The sequence below is a fragment of the Leuresthes tenuis genome, unplaced genomic scaffold (genome assembly GCF_036924035.1).
Source record: "Leuresthes tenuis unplaced genomic scaffold, fLeuTen1.0.hap1 SCAF_15, whole genome shotgun sequence".
NCBI classification, from domain to species: domain Eukaryota; kingdom Metazoa; phylum Chordata; class Actinopteri; order Atheriniformes; family Atherinopsidae; genus Leuresthes; species Leuresthes tenuis.
Window position 1 is genome coordinate 741,578 of NW_027325369.1, and position 15,125 is coordinate 756,702.

A 15,125-nucleotide genomic window follows, 5' to 3' on the forward strand; every position below is an offset into this window, starting at 1 on the left:
TCAGAATGTTCTGTAAATTCAGAAGGTTCGGGGGATTCTGAAGGTTCTGTAAATTCTGAAGGTTCTGGGAACGTTCTTCTCCCGCTTTGCTCGTAACTTCTGCGAACGTTAGGAAAAGGTTGACTCTGGGTTCGCCGCAGATAACCAGACCGCTGGCTGGTGTTGGCGGAAGCCCCTGCTCGGGCTCCTCGGACTGTTTCCCGTCACCGAGCTCCGTCTTCAGCCCCCCAGCCCTGTTGTTGCTTTCAGCTGCTTGGAGCGCTCCTCCTCCTCAGCTCCTCGCAGCCCGCCTTCTCCTAAGCCCGTCTTCCACTTCTCCCTGGTTAGTCCCTCTCACCGAGTCCGTCTCTGACCCACTGAAAAGTCGGGTTGTTTTCCTGGAAATGAGGCTCGCTTTAACCAAGCGGGACACGGAACCGAGATGATTGTGTTCACGCGAGCAAAGAAGACAAAGAACATGAGAAGATGAAGCTGCCCCTGTGGATTGTCGTGTTTTTTCTGCGTCTGCTGGGGACCCGCGAGAGCGGTGAGTTCAGTTAGCTGTGGAGCTAATGCTGCTGCCGAACTTTGTCCGGGTTCACACGCACTGTTTCCCGGATCAGAGTGAGAGCTCAGCGGCTCCCAGCTGCGGCTCCTCCGACATGAAATCAAACCGAGTAGTGTGTGTTTGTGAGTGTGAATTCAGTGAAGAAATGTCAGCAGTAAGCAGCAGACTGTGTTCAAACAAAGTCAAACATGACGCTGAGAAAGACAGAACTCTGAAATGTCACCGTTTATGAAGGAAGCAAAGCTGAGAACTTCAGATCAAGAGTTCAAAGCGCAGCTCTGTCCCCAGTGGAGGTGGAGGAAGCTGCAGATGGCTGTCACAGGTGGAGGTGGAGGAAGCTGCAGAGGTGTGTCACAGGTGGAGGTGGAGGAAGCTGCAGAGCTCAGAGGTCTGTCACAGGTGGAGGTGAAGCTGAGAGCTCAGAGGTCTGTCACAGGTGGAGGAAGCTGCAGAGCTCAGAGGTCTGTCACAGGTGGAGGAAGCTGCAGAGCTCAGGGGTCTGTCACAGGTGGAGGAAGCTGTAGATCTCAGGGGTCTGTCACAGGTGGAGGTGGAGGTGGAGGAAGATACAGAGCGCAGAGGGCTGTCACAGGTGGAGGTGAAGCTGCAGAACTCAGAGGTTTGTCACAGGTGGAGGTGGAGGTGAAGCTGCAGAGCTCAGGGGTCTGTCACAGGTGGAGGAAGCTGCAGAGCTCAGAGGTCTGTCACAGGTGGAGGAAGCTGCAGAGCTCAGGTCTGTCACAGGTGGAGGTGGAGGAAGCTGCAGAGCTCAGAGGTCTGTCACAGGTGGAGGAAGCTGCAGAGCTCAGAGGTCTGTCACAGGTGGAGGAAGCTGAGAGCTCAGGTCTGTCACAGGTGGAGGTGGAGGAAGCTGCAGAGGTCTGTCACAGGTGGGGGTGGAGGAAGCTGCAGAGGTCTGTCACAGGTGGAGGTGGAGGTGAAGCTGCAGAGCTCAGAGGTCTGTCACAGGTGGAGGTGGAGGAAGCTGCAGAGCTCAGGGGTCTGTCACAGGTGGAGGTGAAGCTGCAGAGCTCAGAGGTCTGTCACAGGTGGAGGTGGAGGAAGCTGCAGAGCTCAGGGGTCTGTCACAGGTGGAGGTGAAGCTGCAGAGCTCAGAGGTCTGTCACAGGTGGAGGTGAAGCTGCAGAGCTCAGAGGTCTGTCACAGGTGGAGGTGAAGCTGCAGAGCTCAGGGGTCTGTCACAGGTGGAGGAAGCTGCAGAGCTCAGAGGTCTGTCACAGGTGGAGGTGAAGCTGCAGAGCTCAGAGGTCTGTCACAGGTGGAGGTGAAGCTGCAGAACTCAGAGGTTTGTCACAGGTGGAGGTGGAGGTGAAGCTGCAGAGCTCAGGGGTCTGTCACAGGTGGAGGAAGCTGTAGAGCTCAGAGGTCTGTCACAGGTGGAGGAAGCTGCAGAGCTCAGTGGTCTGTCACAGGTGGAGGTGGAGGTGAAGCTGCAGAGCTCAGAGGTCTGTCACAGGTGGAGGAAGCTGCAGAGCTCAGAGGTCTGTCACAGGTGGAGGTGAAGCTGCAGAACTCAGAGGTTTGTCACAGGTGGAGGTGGAGGTGAAGCTGCAGAGCTCAGGGGTCTGTCACAGGTGGAGGAAGCTGTAGAGCTCAGAGGTCTGTCACAGGTGGAGGAAGCTGCAGAGCTCAGTGGTCTGTCACAGGTGGAGGTGGAGGTGAAGCTGCAGAGCTCAGAGGTCTGTCACAGGTGGAGGAAGCTGTAGAGCTCAGAGGTCTGTCACAGGTGGAGGTGAAGCTGCAGAGCTCAGGTCTGTCACAGGTGGAGGTGGAGGAAGCTGCAGAGCTCAGAGGTCTGTCACAGGTGGAGGTGAAGCTGCAGAGCTCAGGGGTCTGTCACAGGTGGAGGTGAAGCTGCAGAGCTCAGAGGTCTGTCACAGGTGGAGGTGAAGCTGCAGAGCTCAGAGGTCTGTCACAGGTGGAGGTGAAGCTGCAGAGCTCAGGGGTCTGTCACAGGTGGAGGAAGCTGTAGAGCTCAGAGGTCTGTCACAGGTGGAGGAAGCTGCAGAGCTCAGTGGTCTGTCACAGGTGGAGGTGGAGGTGAAGCTGTAGAGCTCAGAGGTCTGTCACAGGTGGAGGTGAAGCTGCAGAGCTCAGAGGTCTGTCACAGGTGGAGGAAGCTGCAGAGCTCAGGTCTGTCACAGGTGGAGGTGAAGCTGCAGAGCTCAGAGGTCTGTCACAGGTGGAGGTGGAGGAAGCTGCAGAGCTCAGAGGTCTGTCACAGGTGGAGGAAGCTGCAGAGCTCAGGTCTGTCACAGGTGGAGGAAGCTGCAGAGCTCAGAGGTCTGTCACAGGTGGAGGTGGAGGAAGCTGCAGATCTAAGAGGTCTGTCACAGGTGGAGGTGAAGCTGCAGAGCTCAGGTCTGTCACAGGTGGAGGTGGAGGAAGCTGCAGAGCTCAGAGGTCTGTCACAGGTGGAGGAAGCTGCAGAGCTCAGGTCTGTCACAGGTGGAGGTGAAGCTGCAGAGCTCAGAGGTCTGTCACAGGTGGAGGTGAAGCTGCAGAGCTCAGAGGTCTGTCACAGGTGGAGGTGGAGGAAGCTGCAGAGCTCAGAGGTCTGTCACAGGTGGAGGAAGCTGCAGAGCTCAGGTCTGTCACAGGTGGAGGAAGCTGCAGAGCTCAGGTCTGTCACAGGTGGAGGAAGCTGCAGAGCTCAGATGTCTGTCACAGGTGGAGGTGAAGCTGCAGAGCTCAGAGGTCTCTCACAGGTGGAGGTGGAGGAAGCTGCAGATCTAAGAGGTCTGTCACAGGTGGAGGTGAAGCTGCAGAGCTCAGGTCTGTCACAGGTGGAGGTGGAGGAAGCTGCAGAGCTCAGAGGTCTGTCACAGGTGGAGGTGAAGCTGCAGAGCTCAGGTCTGTCACAGGTGGAGGTGGAGGAAGCTGCAGAGCTCAGAGGTCTGTCACAGGTGGAGGTGGAGGAAGCTGCAGAGCTCAGAGGTCTGTCACAGGTGGAGGAAGCTGCAGAGCTCAGGGGTCTGTCACAGGTGGAGGAAGCTGCAGAGCTCAGAGGTCTGTCACAGGTGGAGGAAGCTGCAGAGCTCAGGGGTCTGTCACAGGTGGAGGAAGCTGCAGAGCTCAGAGGTCTGTCACAGGTGGAGGAAGCTGCAGATCTAAGAGGTCTGTCACAGGTGGAGGTGAAGCTGCAGAGCTCAGATGTCTGTCACAGGTGGAGGTGAAGCTGCAGAGCTCAGAGGTCTGTCACAGGTGGAGGAAGCTGCAGAGCTCAGGGGTCTGTCACAGGTGGAGGAAGCTGCAGAGCTCAGGTCTGTCACAGGTGGAGGAAGCTGCAGATCTAAGAGGTCTGTCACAGGTGGAGGTGAAGCTGCAGAGCTCAGATGTCTGTCACAGGTGGAGGTGAAGCTGCAGAGCTCAGAGGTCTGTCACAGGTGGAGGTGGAGGAAGCTGAGAGCTCAGGTCTGTCACAGGTGGAGGTGAAGCTGCAGAGCTCAGAGTTCTGTCACAGGTGGAGGTGGAGGAAGCTGCAGATCTAAGAGGTCTGTCACAGGTGGAGGTGAAGCTGCAGAGCTCAGGTCTGTCACAGGTGGAGGTGGAGGAAGCTGCAGATCTAAGAGGTCTGTCACAGGTGGAGGTGAAGCTGCAGAGCTCAGGTCTGTCACAGGTGGAGGTGGAGGAAGCTGCAGATCTAAGAGGTCTGTCACAGGTGGAGGTGAAGCTGCAGAGCTCAGGTCTGTCACAGGTGGAGGAAGCTGCAGAGCTCAGGTCTGTCACAGGTGGAGGAAGCTGCAGAGCTCAGGGGTCTGTCACAGGTGGAGGAAGCTGCAGATCTAAGAGGTCTGTCACAGGTGGAGGTGAAGCTGCAGAGCTCAGGTCTGTCACAGGTGGAGGTGGAGGAAGCTGCAGAGCTCAGAGGTCTGTCACAGGTGGAGGTGAAGCTGCAGAGCTCAGGTCTGTCACAGGTGGAGGTGGAGGAAGCTGCAGAGCTCAGAGGTCTGTCACAGGTGGAGGTGAAGCTGCAGAGCTCAGGTCTGTCACAGGTGGAGGTGGAGGAAGCTGCAGAGCTCAGGTCTGTCACAGGTGGAGGAAGCTGCAGAGCTCAGGGGTCTGTCACAGGTGGAGGTGAAGCTGCAGAGCTCAGGTCTGTCACAGGTGGAGGTGGAGGAAGCTGCAGAGCTCAGGGATCTGTCACAGGTGGAGGTGAAGCTGCAGAGCTCAGAGGTCTGTCACAGGTGGAGGTGGAGGTGGAGGAAGCTGAGAGCTCAGGTCTGTCACAGGTGGAGGAAGCTGCAGAGCTCAGGGGTCTGTCACAGGTGGAGGAAGCTGAGAGCTCAGGTCTGTCACAGGTGGAGGTGGAGGAAGCTGCAGAGCTCAGGTCTGTCACAGGTGGAGGTGAAGCTGCAGAGCTCAGAGGTCTGTCACAGGTGGAGGAAGCTGCAGAGCTCAGGGGTCTGTCACAGGTGGAGGTGAAGCTGCAGAGCTCAGAGGTCTGTCACAGGTGGAGGTGGAGGAAGCTGCAGAGCTCAGAGGTCTGTCACAGGTGGAGGAAGCTGAGAGCTCAGGTCTGTCACAGGTGGAGGTGGAGGAAGCTGCAGAGCTCAGGTCTGTCACAGGTGGAGGTGGAGGAAGCTGCAGAGCTCAGAGGTCTGTCACAGGTGGAGGAAGCTGCAGAGCTCAGGGGTCTGTCACAGGTGGAGGTGAAGCTGCAGAGCTCAGAGGTCTGTCACAGGTGGAGGAAGCTGAGAGCTCAGGTCTGTCACAGGTGGAGGTGGAGGAAGCTGCAGAGCTCAGGTCTGTCACAGGTGGAGGTGGAGGAAGCTGCAGCGCTCAGGGGTCTGTCACAGGTGGAGGTGGAGGAAGCTGAGAGCTCAGGTCTGTCACAGGTGGAGGAAGCTGCAGAGCTCAGGGATCTGTCACAGGTGGAGGTGAAGCTGCAGAGCTCAGAGGTCTGTCACAGGTGGAGGTGGAGGTGGAGGAAGCTGAGAGCTCAGGTCTGTCACAGGTGGAGGAAGCTGCAGAGCTCAGGGGTCTGTCACAGGTGGAGGAAGCTGAGAGCTCAGGTCTGTCACAGGTGGAGGTGGAGGAAGCTGCAGAGCTCAGGTCTGTCACAGGTGGAGGTGAAGCTGCAGAGCTCAGAGGTCTGTCACAGGTGGAGTAAGCTGCAGAGCTCAGGGGTCTGTCACAGGTGGAGGTGAAGCTGCAGAGCTCAGAGGTCTGTCACAGGTGGAGGTGGAGGAAGCTGCAGAGCTCAGAGGTCTGTCACAGGTGGAGGAAGCTGAGAGCTCAGGTCTGTCACAGGTGGAGGTGGAGGAAGCTGCAGAGCTCAGGTCTGTCACAGGTGGAGGTGGAGGAAGCTGCAGAGCTCAGAGGTCTGTCACAGGTGGAGGAAGCTGCAGAGCTCAGGGGTCTGTCACAGGTGGAGGAAGCTGCAGAGCTCAGGGGTCTGTCACAGGTGGAGGAAGCTGCAGAGCTCAGGAGTCTGTCACAGGTGGAGGTGAAGCTGCAGAGCTCAGGGGTCTGTCACAGGTGGAGGTGAAGCTGCAGAGCTCAGGGGTCTGTCACAGGTGGAGGAAGCTGAGAGCTCAGAGGTCTGTCACAGGTGGAGGAAGCTGCAGAGCTCAGGGGTCTGTCACAGGTGGAGGTGGAGGAAGCTGCAGAGCTCAGAGGTCTGTCACAGGTGGAGGTGAAGCTGCAGAGCTCAGGGGTCTGTCACAGGTGGAGGAAGCTGCAGAGCTCAGAGGTCTGTCACAGGTGGAGGAAGCTGCAGAGCTCAGGGGTCTGTCACAGGTGGAGGTGAAGCTGCAGAGCTCAGGGGTCTGTCACAGGTGGAGGTGAAGCTGCAGAGCTCAGGGGTCTGTCACAGGTGGAGGTGAAGCTGCAGAGCTCAGGGGTCTGTCACAGGTGGAGGTGGAGGAAGCTGCAGAGCTCAGGGGTCTGTCACAGGTGGAGGAAGCTGCAGAGCTCAGGGGTCTGTCACAGGTGGAGGTGAAGCTGCAGAGCTCAGGGGTCTGTCACAGGTGGAGGTGGAAGAAGCTGCAGAGCTCAGAGGTCTGTCACAGGTGGAGGTGAAGCTGCAGAGCTCAGAGGTCTGTCACAGGTGGAGGTGAAGCTGCAGAGCTCAGAGGTCTGTCACAGGTGGAGGTGAAGCTGCAGAGCTCAGAGGTTTGTCACAGGTGGAGGAAGTTGTAGATCTCAGAAGTCTGTCACAGGTGGAGGTGGAGGAAGCTGCAGAGCTCAGAGGTTTGTCACAGGTGGAGGTGAAGCTGCAGAGCTCAGAGGTCTGTCACAGGTGGAGGTGGAGGAAGCTGCAGAGCTCAGAGGTCTGTCACAGGTGGAGGTGGAGGAAGCTGAGAGCTCAGAGGTCTGTCACAGGTGGAGGTGGAGGAAGCTGAGAGCTCAGGTCTGTCACAGGTGGAGGAAGCTGCAGAGCTCAGAGGTCTGTCACAGGTGGAGGTGGAGGAACCTGCAGAGCTCAGGTCTGTCACAGGTGGAGGTGAAGCTGCAGAGCTCAGAGGTCTGTCACAGGTGGAGGAAGCTGAGAGCTCAGAGGTCTGTCACAGGTGGAGGTGGAGGAAGCTGCAGAGCTCAGGTCTGTCACAGGTGGAGGTGAAGCTGCAGAGCTCAGAGGTCTGTCACAGGTGGAGGTGGAGGAAGCTGCAGAGCTCAGGTCTGTCACAGGTGGAGGTGAAGCTGCAGAGCTCAGAGGTCTGTCACAGGTGGAGGTGGAGGAAGCTGCAGAGCTCAGGTCTGTCACAGGTGGAGGTGAAGCTGCAGAGCTCAGAGGTCTGTCACAGGTGGAGGTGGAGGAAGCTGCAGAGCTCAGGTCTGTCACAGGTGGAGGTGAAGCTGCAGAGCTCAGAGGTCTGTCACAGGTGGAGGTGGAGGAAGCTGCAGAGCTCAGGTCTGTCACAGGTGGAGGTGAAGCTGCAGAGCTCAGAGGTCTGTCACAGGTGGAGGTGGAGGAAGCTGCAGAGCTCAGGTCTGTCACAGGTGGAGGTGAAGCTGCAGAGCTCAGAGGTCTGTCACAGGTGGAGGAAGCTGCAGAGCTCAGAGGTCTCTCACAGGTGGAGGTGGAGGAAGCTGCAGAGCTCAGGTCTGTCACAGGTGGAGGTGAAGCTGCAGAGCTCAGAGGTCTGTCACAGGTGGAGGTGGAGGAAGCTGAGAGCTCAGAGGTCTGTCACAGGTGGAGGAATTTGAGAGCTCAGAGGTCTGTCACAGGTGGAGGAAGCTGCAGATCTAAGAGGTCTGTCACAGGTGGAGGAAGTTGTAGATCTCAGAGGTCTGTCACAGGTGGAGGAAGCTGCAGAGCTCAGGTCTGTCACAGGTGGAGGTGGAGGAAGCTGCAGAGCTCAGAGGTCTGTCACAGGTGGAGGAAGCTGCAGATCTAAGAGGTCTGTCACAGGTGGAGGAAGCTGAGAGCTCAGGTCTGTCACAGGTGGAGGAAGCTGAGAGCTCAGGTCTGTCACAGGTGGAGGTGGAGGAAGCTGAGAGCTCAGGTCTGTCACAGGTGGAGGTGGAGGTGGAGGTGAAGCTGCAGAGCTCAGAGTGGAGGACAGAGGCGGTCTTAGACTTTGAAGGGACCCAGGCTGAGGAGCCCTTTGTGCCCCTCGGCCCCCTGATGGAACTCTTCATCCTCCTTCAGAACAGACCTGAAGACGACCCTGAACTGTTGAACAGAAAAAACATTTAGTTTCTTCCTCTCGTCCCATTTCCTGAAAACATGGAAAGCTGATAGGTTGCTTTTGCGTTGTCAATATGCGACAGAGGAGATTCAAACTGAAGAAGATCGGTCTCTTGAAATGTACCAATAATTGGCTTCATGGTCAGAAAATGCAGTAAGTGACTGAGCTGCATGTGAACAGTCCAGTGCCAAATTAAAACAGCACCCACCCCAGGATGATACTATTATGACAATAGTTCTACTAACCTAACAGCTTTCTGTTCAGCAGCCCCCCCCCCCCCCCCCCCCCCCCCCCCCCCCTCCCACATGTTACTTCATCACTTGCTCTAGCCCTAACCCTATATATATATATCTATATATATCTGACATATTTAGCCTTTTCCTCTTGCAGGCGTGCTGTTCACGAAGCATCCATCCAATCAGACGGTGTCCCAGGGGAACGAGGTGAGGCTGGGCTGTGCTGTTGAAGGTGTGGCGGAGCCAGACATCACGTGGATGAAGGACGGAGAGAAACTTTACGGCACCGACCAGGTGTTCCTCACACTGGGAGAGCAGCACTGGGAGACCTCTCACAGGTTCAGACACACTCACACTGCACAGCTCAACTAAATGGTTACCAATGAGTGACACTCAGAGTGGGGTGTTTCTGGGAGCAGATTTTAGGTTTAAATGCCCCAGCTTGGATGCTCTGCCTTGTGCTTTCAGTGTGAAGTCAGTTCAGCAGCAGGATGCAGGCCAGTACTGGTGTGAGGTGGAGTTCCACGGCCTGACATACTCCTCTGAACGGGCTTGGATCACAGTGGAAGGTGAGGACCCTAAATGTGCCACAGTGTCTGTTGAGACACCCCCCACACATGTTCCTTCATCACCTGCTCTCTCCCACAGGAGTCCCTCACTTCACCCAGGAACCTCAGGATGTGGCAATGTTCCCTAATGCTCCCTTCAACCTGTCTTGTGCTGCTGTTGGCCCCCCCAAGCCTGTCGAAGTGCTGTGGTGGCTCGGAGGAGTCCAGGAGGGAGGAGCCCAGCCATCCCCCTCTGTCCTCCATGTCCCAGGTCAGAGTCAATCAGAACCCTGTCCAGGCGCAGTGTGGGATCATGGGAAAAAAAGCCACACCAGTTGGCATGGTTACAGATGCTGCTGTGTTTATGGTGGGGTTAATTGCGTGTGTCCTGCCCACCTCATTAGCTCATTAGCTAGCTACAGACGCACACACACGCTGGAACAGCAGCCGTAAACCCTCCAGAATGTTTTCCTCTTCTAAAAGGTTTCAGCTGCTAATGATCGTACTGCAGGGATGGAAGGAAGTACAGACTCTGGAACATCTCCAGAACATTTCAGGGCTGCAGTGAGTGTGTGAAGGTGAACGTTCAGATGGATAGAACCGCCCTGTTCCCCTGAAAGATGTTCATGTTCGAGCTGGGCTTCTTTCTGCAGATCTTAGCTGCTTTGTTGCTGCTTCTTGTTTGATTTTAGCTGAAAGTTGCAGTTGAATTCGTTGATAAATCTAATTTAACACTCATAAATAATGCTGACAAACACATAACCTTCCTGCATAGAGGGAGCTTCTTGTTAAAATCAGAACAACCAGTCAAACTGAATAGCCTGCACTTATATAGCACCTTTCAACCTTATCTAGGGAACGCTGTGTTTCTCATTCACACATTAGCTCATGCACCACTTCTGATTGCACATTTGCACACTTTATATGAAGCGCGTAGTTCTGTACATCCACATATTCAACCAGGTTGAATGTGGGCTTGAGGACACAGATTTCCTCGGCTGATCCTCTGATTGGCTGTGCCCAGCAGACACATGTGTGATGCTGTGGGCAGCAAAGCTTTTTCACCTCTGGTTTTCTAACTGATTCGAGGTCATGTTGCCTCCAAAGTGAAGTGTGAATCATCAAAGTTGGATTCATGAAGATGCATTCTTTGCAGCATGGTTTGACACTCTGTGCTGGAGCTGACATGTGAACGCTGGATCTGATCCAAAGGTCGCTTCCAGCAGATGGAGCACATTAAGTCCAAACTACAAAGTGAGAGTTGGAGCTTGAATCAGGGAAACTGGACTTCTTTTTCTTGGCTCTCCAGTACAGTTTCCCTATTCAAGCTCTTAGGATTACAGACAGATTGCATGTGTGTGTGTGTGTCTTTTCAGTGATTTTGGGGACCACAACCTGACAGGACACAAACTTATGAGGACTTCCTGTCGTTTCTCAGGGTTAGGACTTGGTTTTAGAGTTAGGATCATGTTGGAATCTGGTTAGGTTTTACTGTAAGGGAACGGATTGTGTCTGTGCCTAAAGATATAGAGACGTGTGTGTGTGTGCAGGTGTGAACAGCAGCGTGAAGTTTTACTGTGAAGCAAAAAATGCCAGAGGAATATCTGTGTCCAGGACTGGAACGATCCACATTAAAGGTGAGTTTGCCTGCTGGGCCCTAACTGGGATGGAGTGACACAGGTACGCTGGGATCTTCAGTAAGCTGTGCTCTGGGGGGGGGGTGGAACCTGATAAACAGCCTCTCTGTCTGTCTGTCTCAGTGTTGCCAGCAGCACCGGTTGGCCTGCAGGTGCTTAAGATGACAGACAACAACGTCACGTTGTCATGGAAACCAGGTTTTACTGGTCACTCTGATCTTTCGACCTGTATCATTCAGGTAGCGCACGCACACACACACACACCCACGCAGTAACTCCTCAGCAGCCATTTTGAAGCTCTTTTTCTCTTCTTCTCAGATGATGAGGCGCTCAGTCCGCAGGTGGGACCTCCCTCAGCAGGAGGTGCAGGTTCCTCCTCACCTCCACACGCTGTCTGGTCTGAGGAGTCACTCCAACTACAGTGTGAGGGTCTCCTGTGTAAATGAGGTGGGGGCGTCTCCCTTCTCCCCGTGGTTGCACTTCGTCACGCCGGAGTCAGGTGAGACAGCTGATGATTAACTGATTCACAGGATCAGAAATGCAGATTATTATTGGCTCTGTTCATCACAGTGAGTAGGTGTGTTTCCATCAGTCTGTTTGGGGTTGTGGAGACCAAACAGACTGACTTTAGGCATTCTGAGCTGCTGTGGTGTTCAGTCTGCTTAATTCAACAGAAAACAACACAAACTGAGCTGCAAAGAGGCTCTGAGGCTGAAGCAGGAGAGCATGAGCTCAGTAGGTGTGTTTCCATCAAGCAGTTTCGATGCACATCGAGAAGTATCGCATCGGAAAAGGATGATGGAAACGCCATGATTGGAGTTAAAATCCCCTGAAAATACGCCCGCTGGCGCCGGGTTTTGGTTGATTGGAGCGGGATGGAAACAGCTGTGTTGGCATCAAGTCTGTGTTTGCAGGCCTCTCACAAGACAACAAACATGTTGGACAAGGAAGGTTTGTGTGGACGGAGGAAGACGTTTTTAACTTTAATTATCCCTGACAGTTCCCCACACATAAGGGCGGAGACCCATCTCTGCTCGGGCAGTTAAGGGCATTAAATAGCAGCTCTTGCCTCCTCCTCCTCATGACAGCCCCTCTAATCACCAGCACTGACTGGGTTGACAGCTACAAGACCCCATTCTTCATAAAGGTTCCAGTCCTCCCTCCGTGGTGACACACTCCGGGTCGGGAAGCCGGTAAAACCTTTACAGGCCGGTTGTCATGCCAACCTGCGGAAAAGTCGCAGGAGTTAGAAGTTTTCACCAAAGTCCGTACTTTTGATGGAAAAGTCCGTACGCATGGTATGGATTTCTTTTTAAGCGCATTTCCCAATGATTGGAATGACTTTTGGATGGAAGCGTGACGACAGTTTCTCTCATTTTCCGGCTGTTTCACGTTATATGGGTTAGGGTTAGGGTCATCAGTGGTTTAGGGTTAGGGTCATCAGTGGTATAGGGTTAGGGTCATCAGTGGTATTGGGTTAGGGTCATCAGTGGTATAGGGTTAGGGTCATCAGTGGTATAGGGTTAGGGTCATCAGTGGTTTAGGGTTAGGGTCATCAGTGGTATAGGGTTAGGGTCATCAGTGGTATTGGGTTAGGGTCATCAGTGGTATAGGGTTAGGGTCATCAGTGGTATTGGGTTAGGGTCATCAGTGGTATAGGGTTAGGGTTAGGGTCATCAGTGGTATAGGGTTAGGGTCATCAGTGGTATAGGGTTAGGGTCATCAGTGGTATAGGGTTAGGGTCATCAGTGGTATAGGGTTAGGGTCATCAGTGGGTTAGGGTTAGGGTCATCAGTGGTATTGGGTTAGGGTCATCAGTGGTATAGGGTTAGGGTCATCAGTGGTATAGGGTTAGGGTCATCAGTGGTATAGGGTTAGGGTTAGGGTCATCAGTGGTATAGGGTTAGGGTTAGGGTCATCAGTGGTATAGGGTTAGGGTCATCAGTGGTATAGGGTTAGGGTCATCAGTGGTATAGGGTTAGGGTATGAATGTTTTAGGAATGCTGCTCATTTAGAGCTGTAATCACAACTGTCATTTGCAAGTGAATTTTGTGAGTTTGGAGCTACATTTCTTCACATTGTCAGGAGTTTTAATATTGTCAGCTGCTGTTTGTTTATCACACTCAGAATAGCATATTTAGGCCTGTTTGTATCACTATTCATTAATAACTGTTTTTCTCTTTGGAAAATCCTGTCGGGTTTGCATTAACAAACACCAACTGTAATAAATAAAGGTTCCAGTCCTCCCTCCGTGGCGATACACTCTGGGTCGGGAATGAATTTCTTTTAAAGCACATTTCCCAATGATTGGAATGACTTTTGGGTGGAAGCGTGACTACAGACTGTTGTTGGCGGGCATCAGCAGAAACAGTCTTGTTGCTCTGGTTGCTTTGTAGAACGGCTCTCATGCAGGCCTAACCTGAGCTAGGACATGCTGTTGACTTATTTCACAGTTCGCTGTTTCATCAGTAAACAGCGAAGCTGCTGGTTTCTTGCTTCCAGCTGAACTCTGAGGCTTTGTGAGTCTGTGTGTGTGCGCTGGTCCAGCTGGATCTGGGCCAGTGAATTCCAGTCCTCTCCGTACAATCAGCTTTTGTTTGTGGCCTCAATCCATATGAAAGGACTGGCAGTTGTGTCTGCAGCGCCAACTGCAGGAGCACTGATCTCAGACCAGCTGAAGGGCCTTAACATTTAGGACACTGTGTTTATTCAGCATGTTCTGACCCACATTCAGAGGAGAACTGAACTGTCAGCTTTGGACCGTCTTGCAAATCAATGGAGTAACTAGAATTAAATAGAAGTCAAGCAAACCAGAAGTAGACGACGTGTTAAAGCAAAGTATGAGAGAAACAGAGAGATTAGAGATGTGTGACTAACACTGACTGTGTGTGTTCTGCTTGCAGTACCCTCTGCGGCCCCCAGGAACCTGACCTTTGAGCTCTCAGAGCAGCAGCTGTCTCTGCGGTGGGCACAGATCCAGGAGGACCAGCTGCAGGGGAACCTGTTGGCCTACAAGCTGCAGTGGACTCTGGGAGGTGAAGCTCAGGTATCACAGCGCTGGACAGATGGACAGTGTTTCTGAAATTAATGTCTTTAATGTGGGGAGAATAAATCGGTGGGAGATTCGTACATTTCTGTGCATCTTACCATGTGGATACCCACGGGTGAAAGTATTTTCCTGTTGTTGGACAGAACCAAAGGTGCCGTTGCAGCACATATAAATCTGACAGCTTTGGACACTTTATCGATTTAAGACCACTTGATTAAACCCTGAGGACAGACTCCAGGCACTTTGATAAAGATCAGGTCACCTGGAGGACCAGTCCGATGTTATCATGATGCTGTGTCCTGTTTCCAGGAGCCACTGCTGTTCAAGGAGAACTCTGCTCAGCTCTCAGGAGGGGGCCGTTTCTTTAACGCCTCCATCCAGGTGTCAGCCTGCACCTTGGTGGGCTGTGGACCCTGGAGCCCCCCGGTGGTGGTGCTGCCAGCCTCGGGTAAACCCACAGTTTGGTTCTGCCCTGGTGTTTTGTGCGTCTGTGTCATGATTTTAGCTCTACACTACTTTGATTCTACTCGTTTAACAAAGCGTTTCCAGATGGTATTAATGGCTAAACCCATCTGATGGCAAGCTCTGGAGAGATTTAAGCTCTTCCTGGTGGTAGCACACAGTTTGTTCTCTGTCATAGCATTGTTTCAGTGTGTCAGTATTGGATAGACCCCGGGCCCAACACCCCTTTGTGTATCCTTTTGTCCAGCTTAACTGTCCATAGATCGGAACGACCAGACGCCATCTTCCTCAGCTCCTCTGTCTTGTCCATAGACTGGAGCATTTTGAATTTCTAGGTTTTCTGTGGTCGAGCAAACCAGCCAACATGATCTTTTCATGTTCTAACATTCAGATACTGCCCTGCCAACTGTTCCCAGACCAAAGGAGATCAGGCATTTTCCATTAGAACGCCCATCTTATAGAACTCCCTGCCTTCTCGAGTCAGACACAGGAAGTCTGTAACTACCTTTTAAATCCCTCTTTAAATCTCAAAGCCATCTGACTAATTCCCACTATTTGTTCTTGTAAAACACTTGTTAAGAAAAGTGCTCCACAAGCAATACTTTTTTTAATTAGTACCCATGTTTCAGTCTTCACTTGCAGGCATTCATTATGAACTTTGCATGGATTAAACTATGTTGGACTACAGATTTCATATATTTTTATCTTTATTTATGTCTGCTGATTTCTACCTTCATGGGAGATAAGTGCAGCTCTGTTTTCTGTGCGTCTGTACAACTTGAACGATGTTTGCTGATCTGAGGCGCTGATGGTGGCCTTTCTGCTGATCCCTCAGTGCAGGTCCAAGTCCAGCGAAGCCATGTGTGGGTCGGTCTGCTGCTCGGTCTGCTGTTGGCCACCGTGGTCGGGCTGCTGCTGACTGTCGTCGCTAAGCGCCGCGGAAAGGAAACTCAGTTTGGGTATGAACCCAAATGTGCATGTGTGTGCA

At 53.3% G+C, this 15,125-nt stretch overlaps 1 protein-coding gene across 2 annotated transcripts in view; it reads left to right on the forward strand.

The window, feature by feature from the left end:
* Window positions 1–296: 296 nt before the first annotated feature.
* The window catches only part of tyro3 (TYRO3 protein tyrosine kinase), a 28,086-nt gene continuing 13,257 nt past the window's right edge, over window positions 297–15,125 (forward strand). For both annotated transcript variants that reach the window (XR_011907696.1, XM_072365356.1), the window contains exons 1-10: window positions 297–526; window positions 8,596–8,779; window positions 8,910–9,010; window positions 9,090–9,260; window positions 10,540–10,626; window positions 10,750–10,865; window positions 10,945–11,125; window positions 13,530–13,672; window positions 13,985–14,123; window positions 14,973–15,096. Coding sequence is in view for 1 of the 2 variants with exons in the window: in XM_072365356.1 (XP_072221457.1) it covers window positions 466–526; window positions 8,596–8,779; window positions 8,910–9,010; window positions 9,090–9,260; window positions 10,540–10,626; window positions 10,750–10,865; window positions 10,945–11,125; window positions 13,530–13,672; window positions 13,985–14,123; window positions 14,973–15,096 (1,307 nt within the window). In the remaining variant the exon portion in view is untranslated. The remainder of the gene's footprint in view (window positions 527–8,595; window positions 8,780–8,909; window positions 9,011–9,089; window positions 9,261–10,539; window positions 10,627–10,749; window positions 10,866–10,944; window positions 11,126–13,529; window positions 13,673–13,984; window positions 14,124–14,972; window positions 15,097–15,125) is intronic.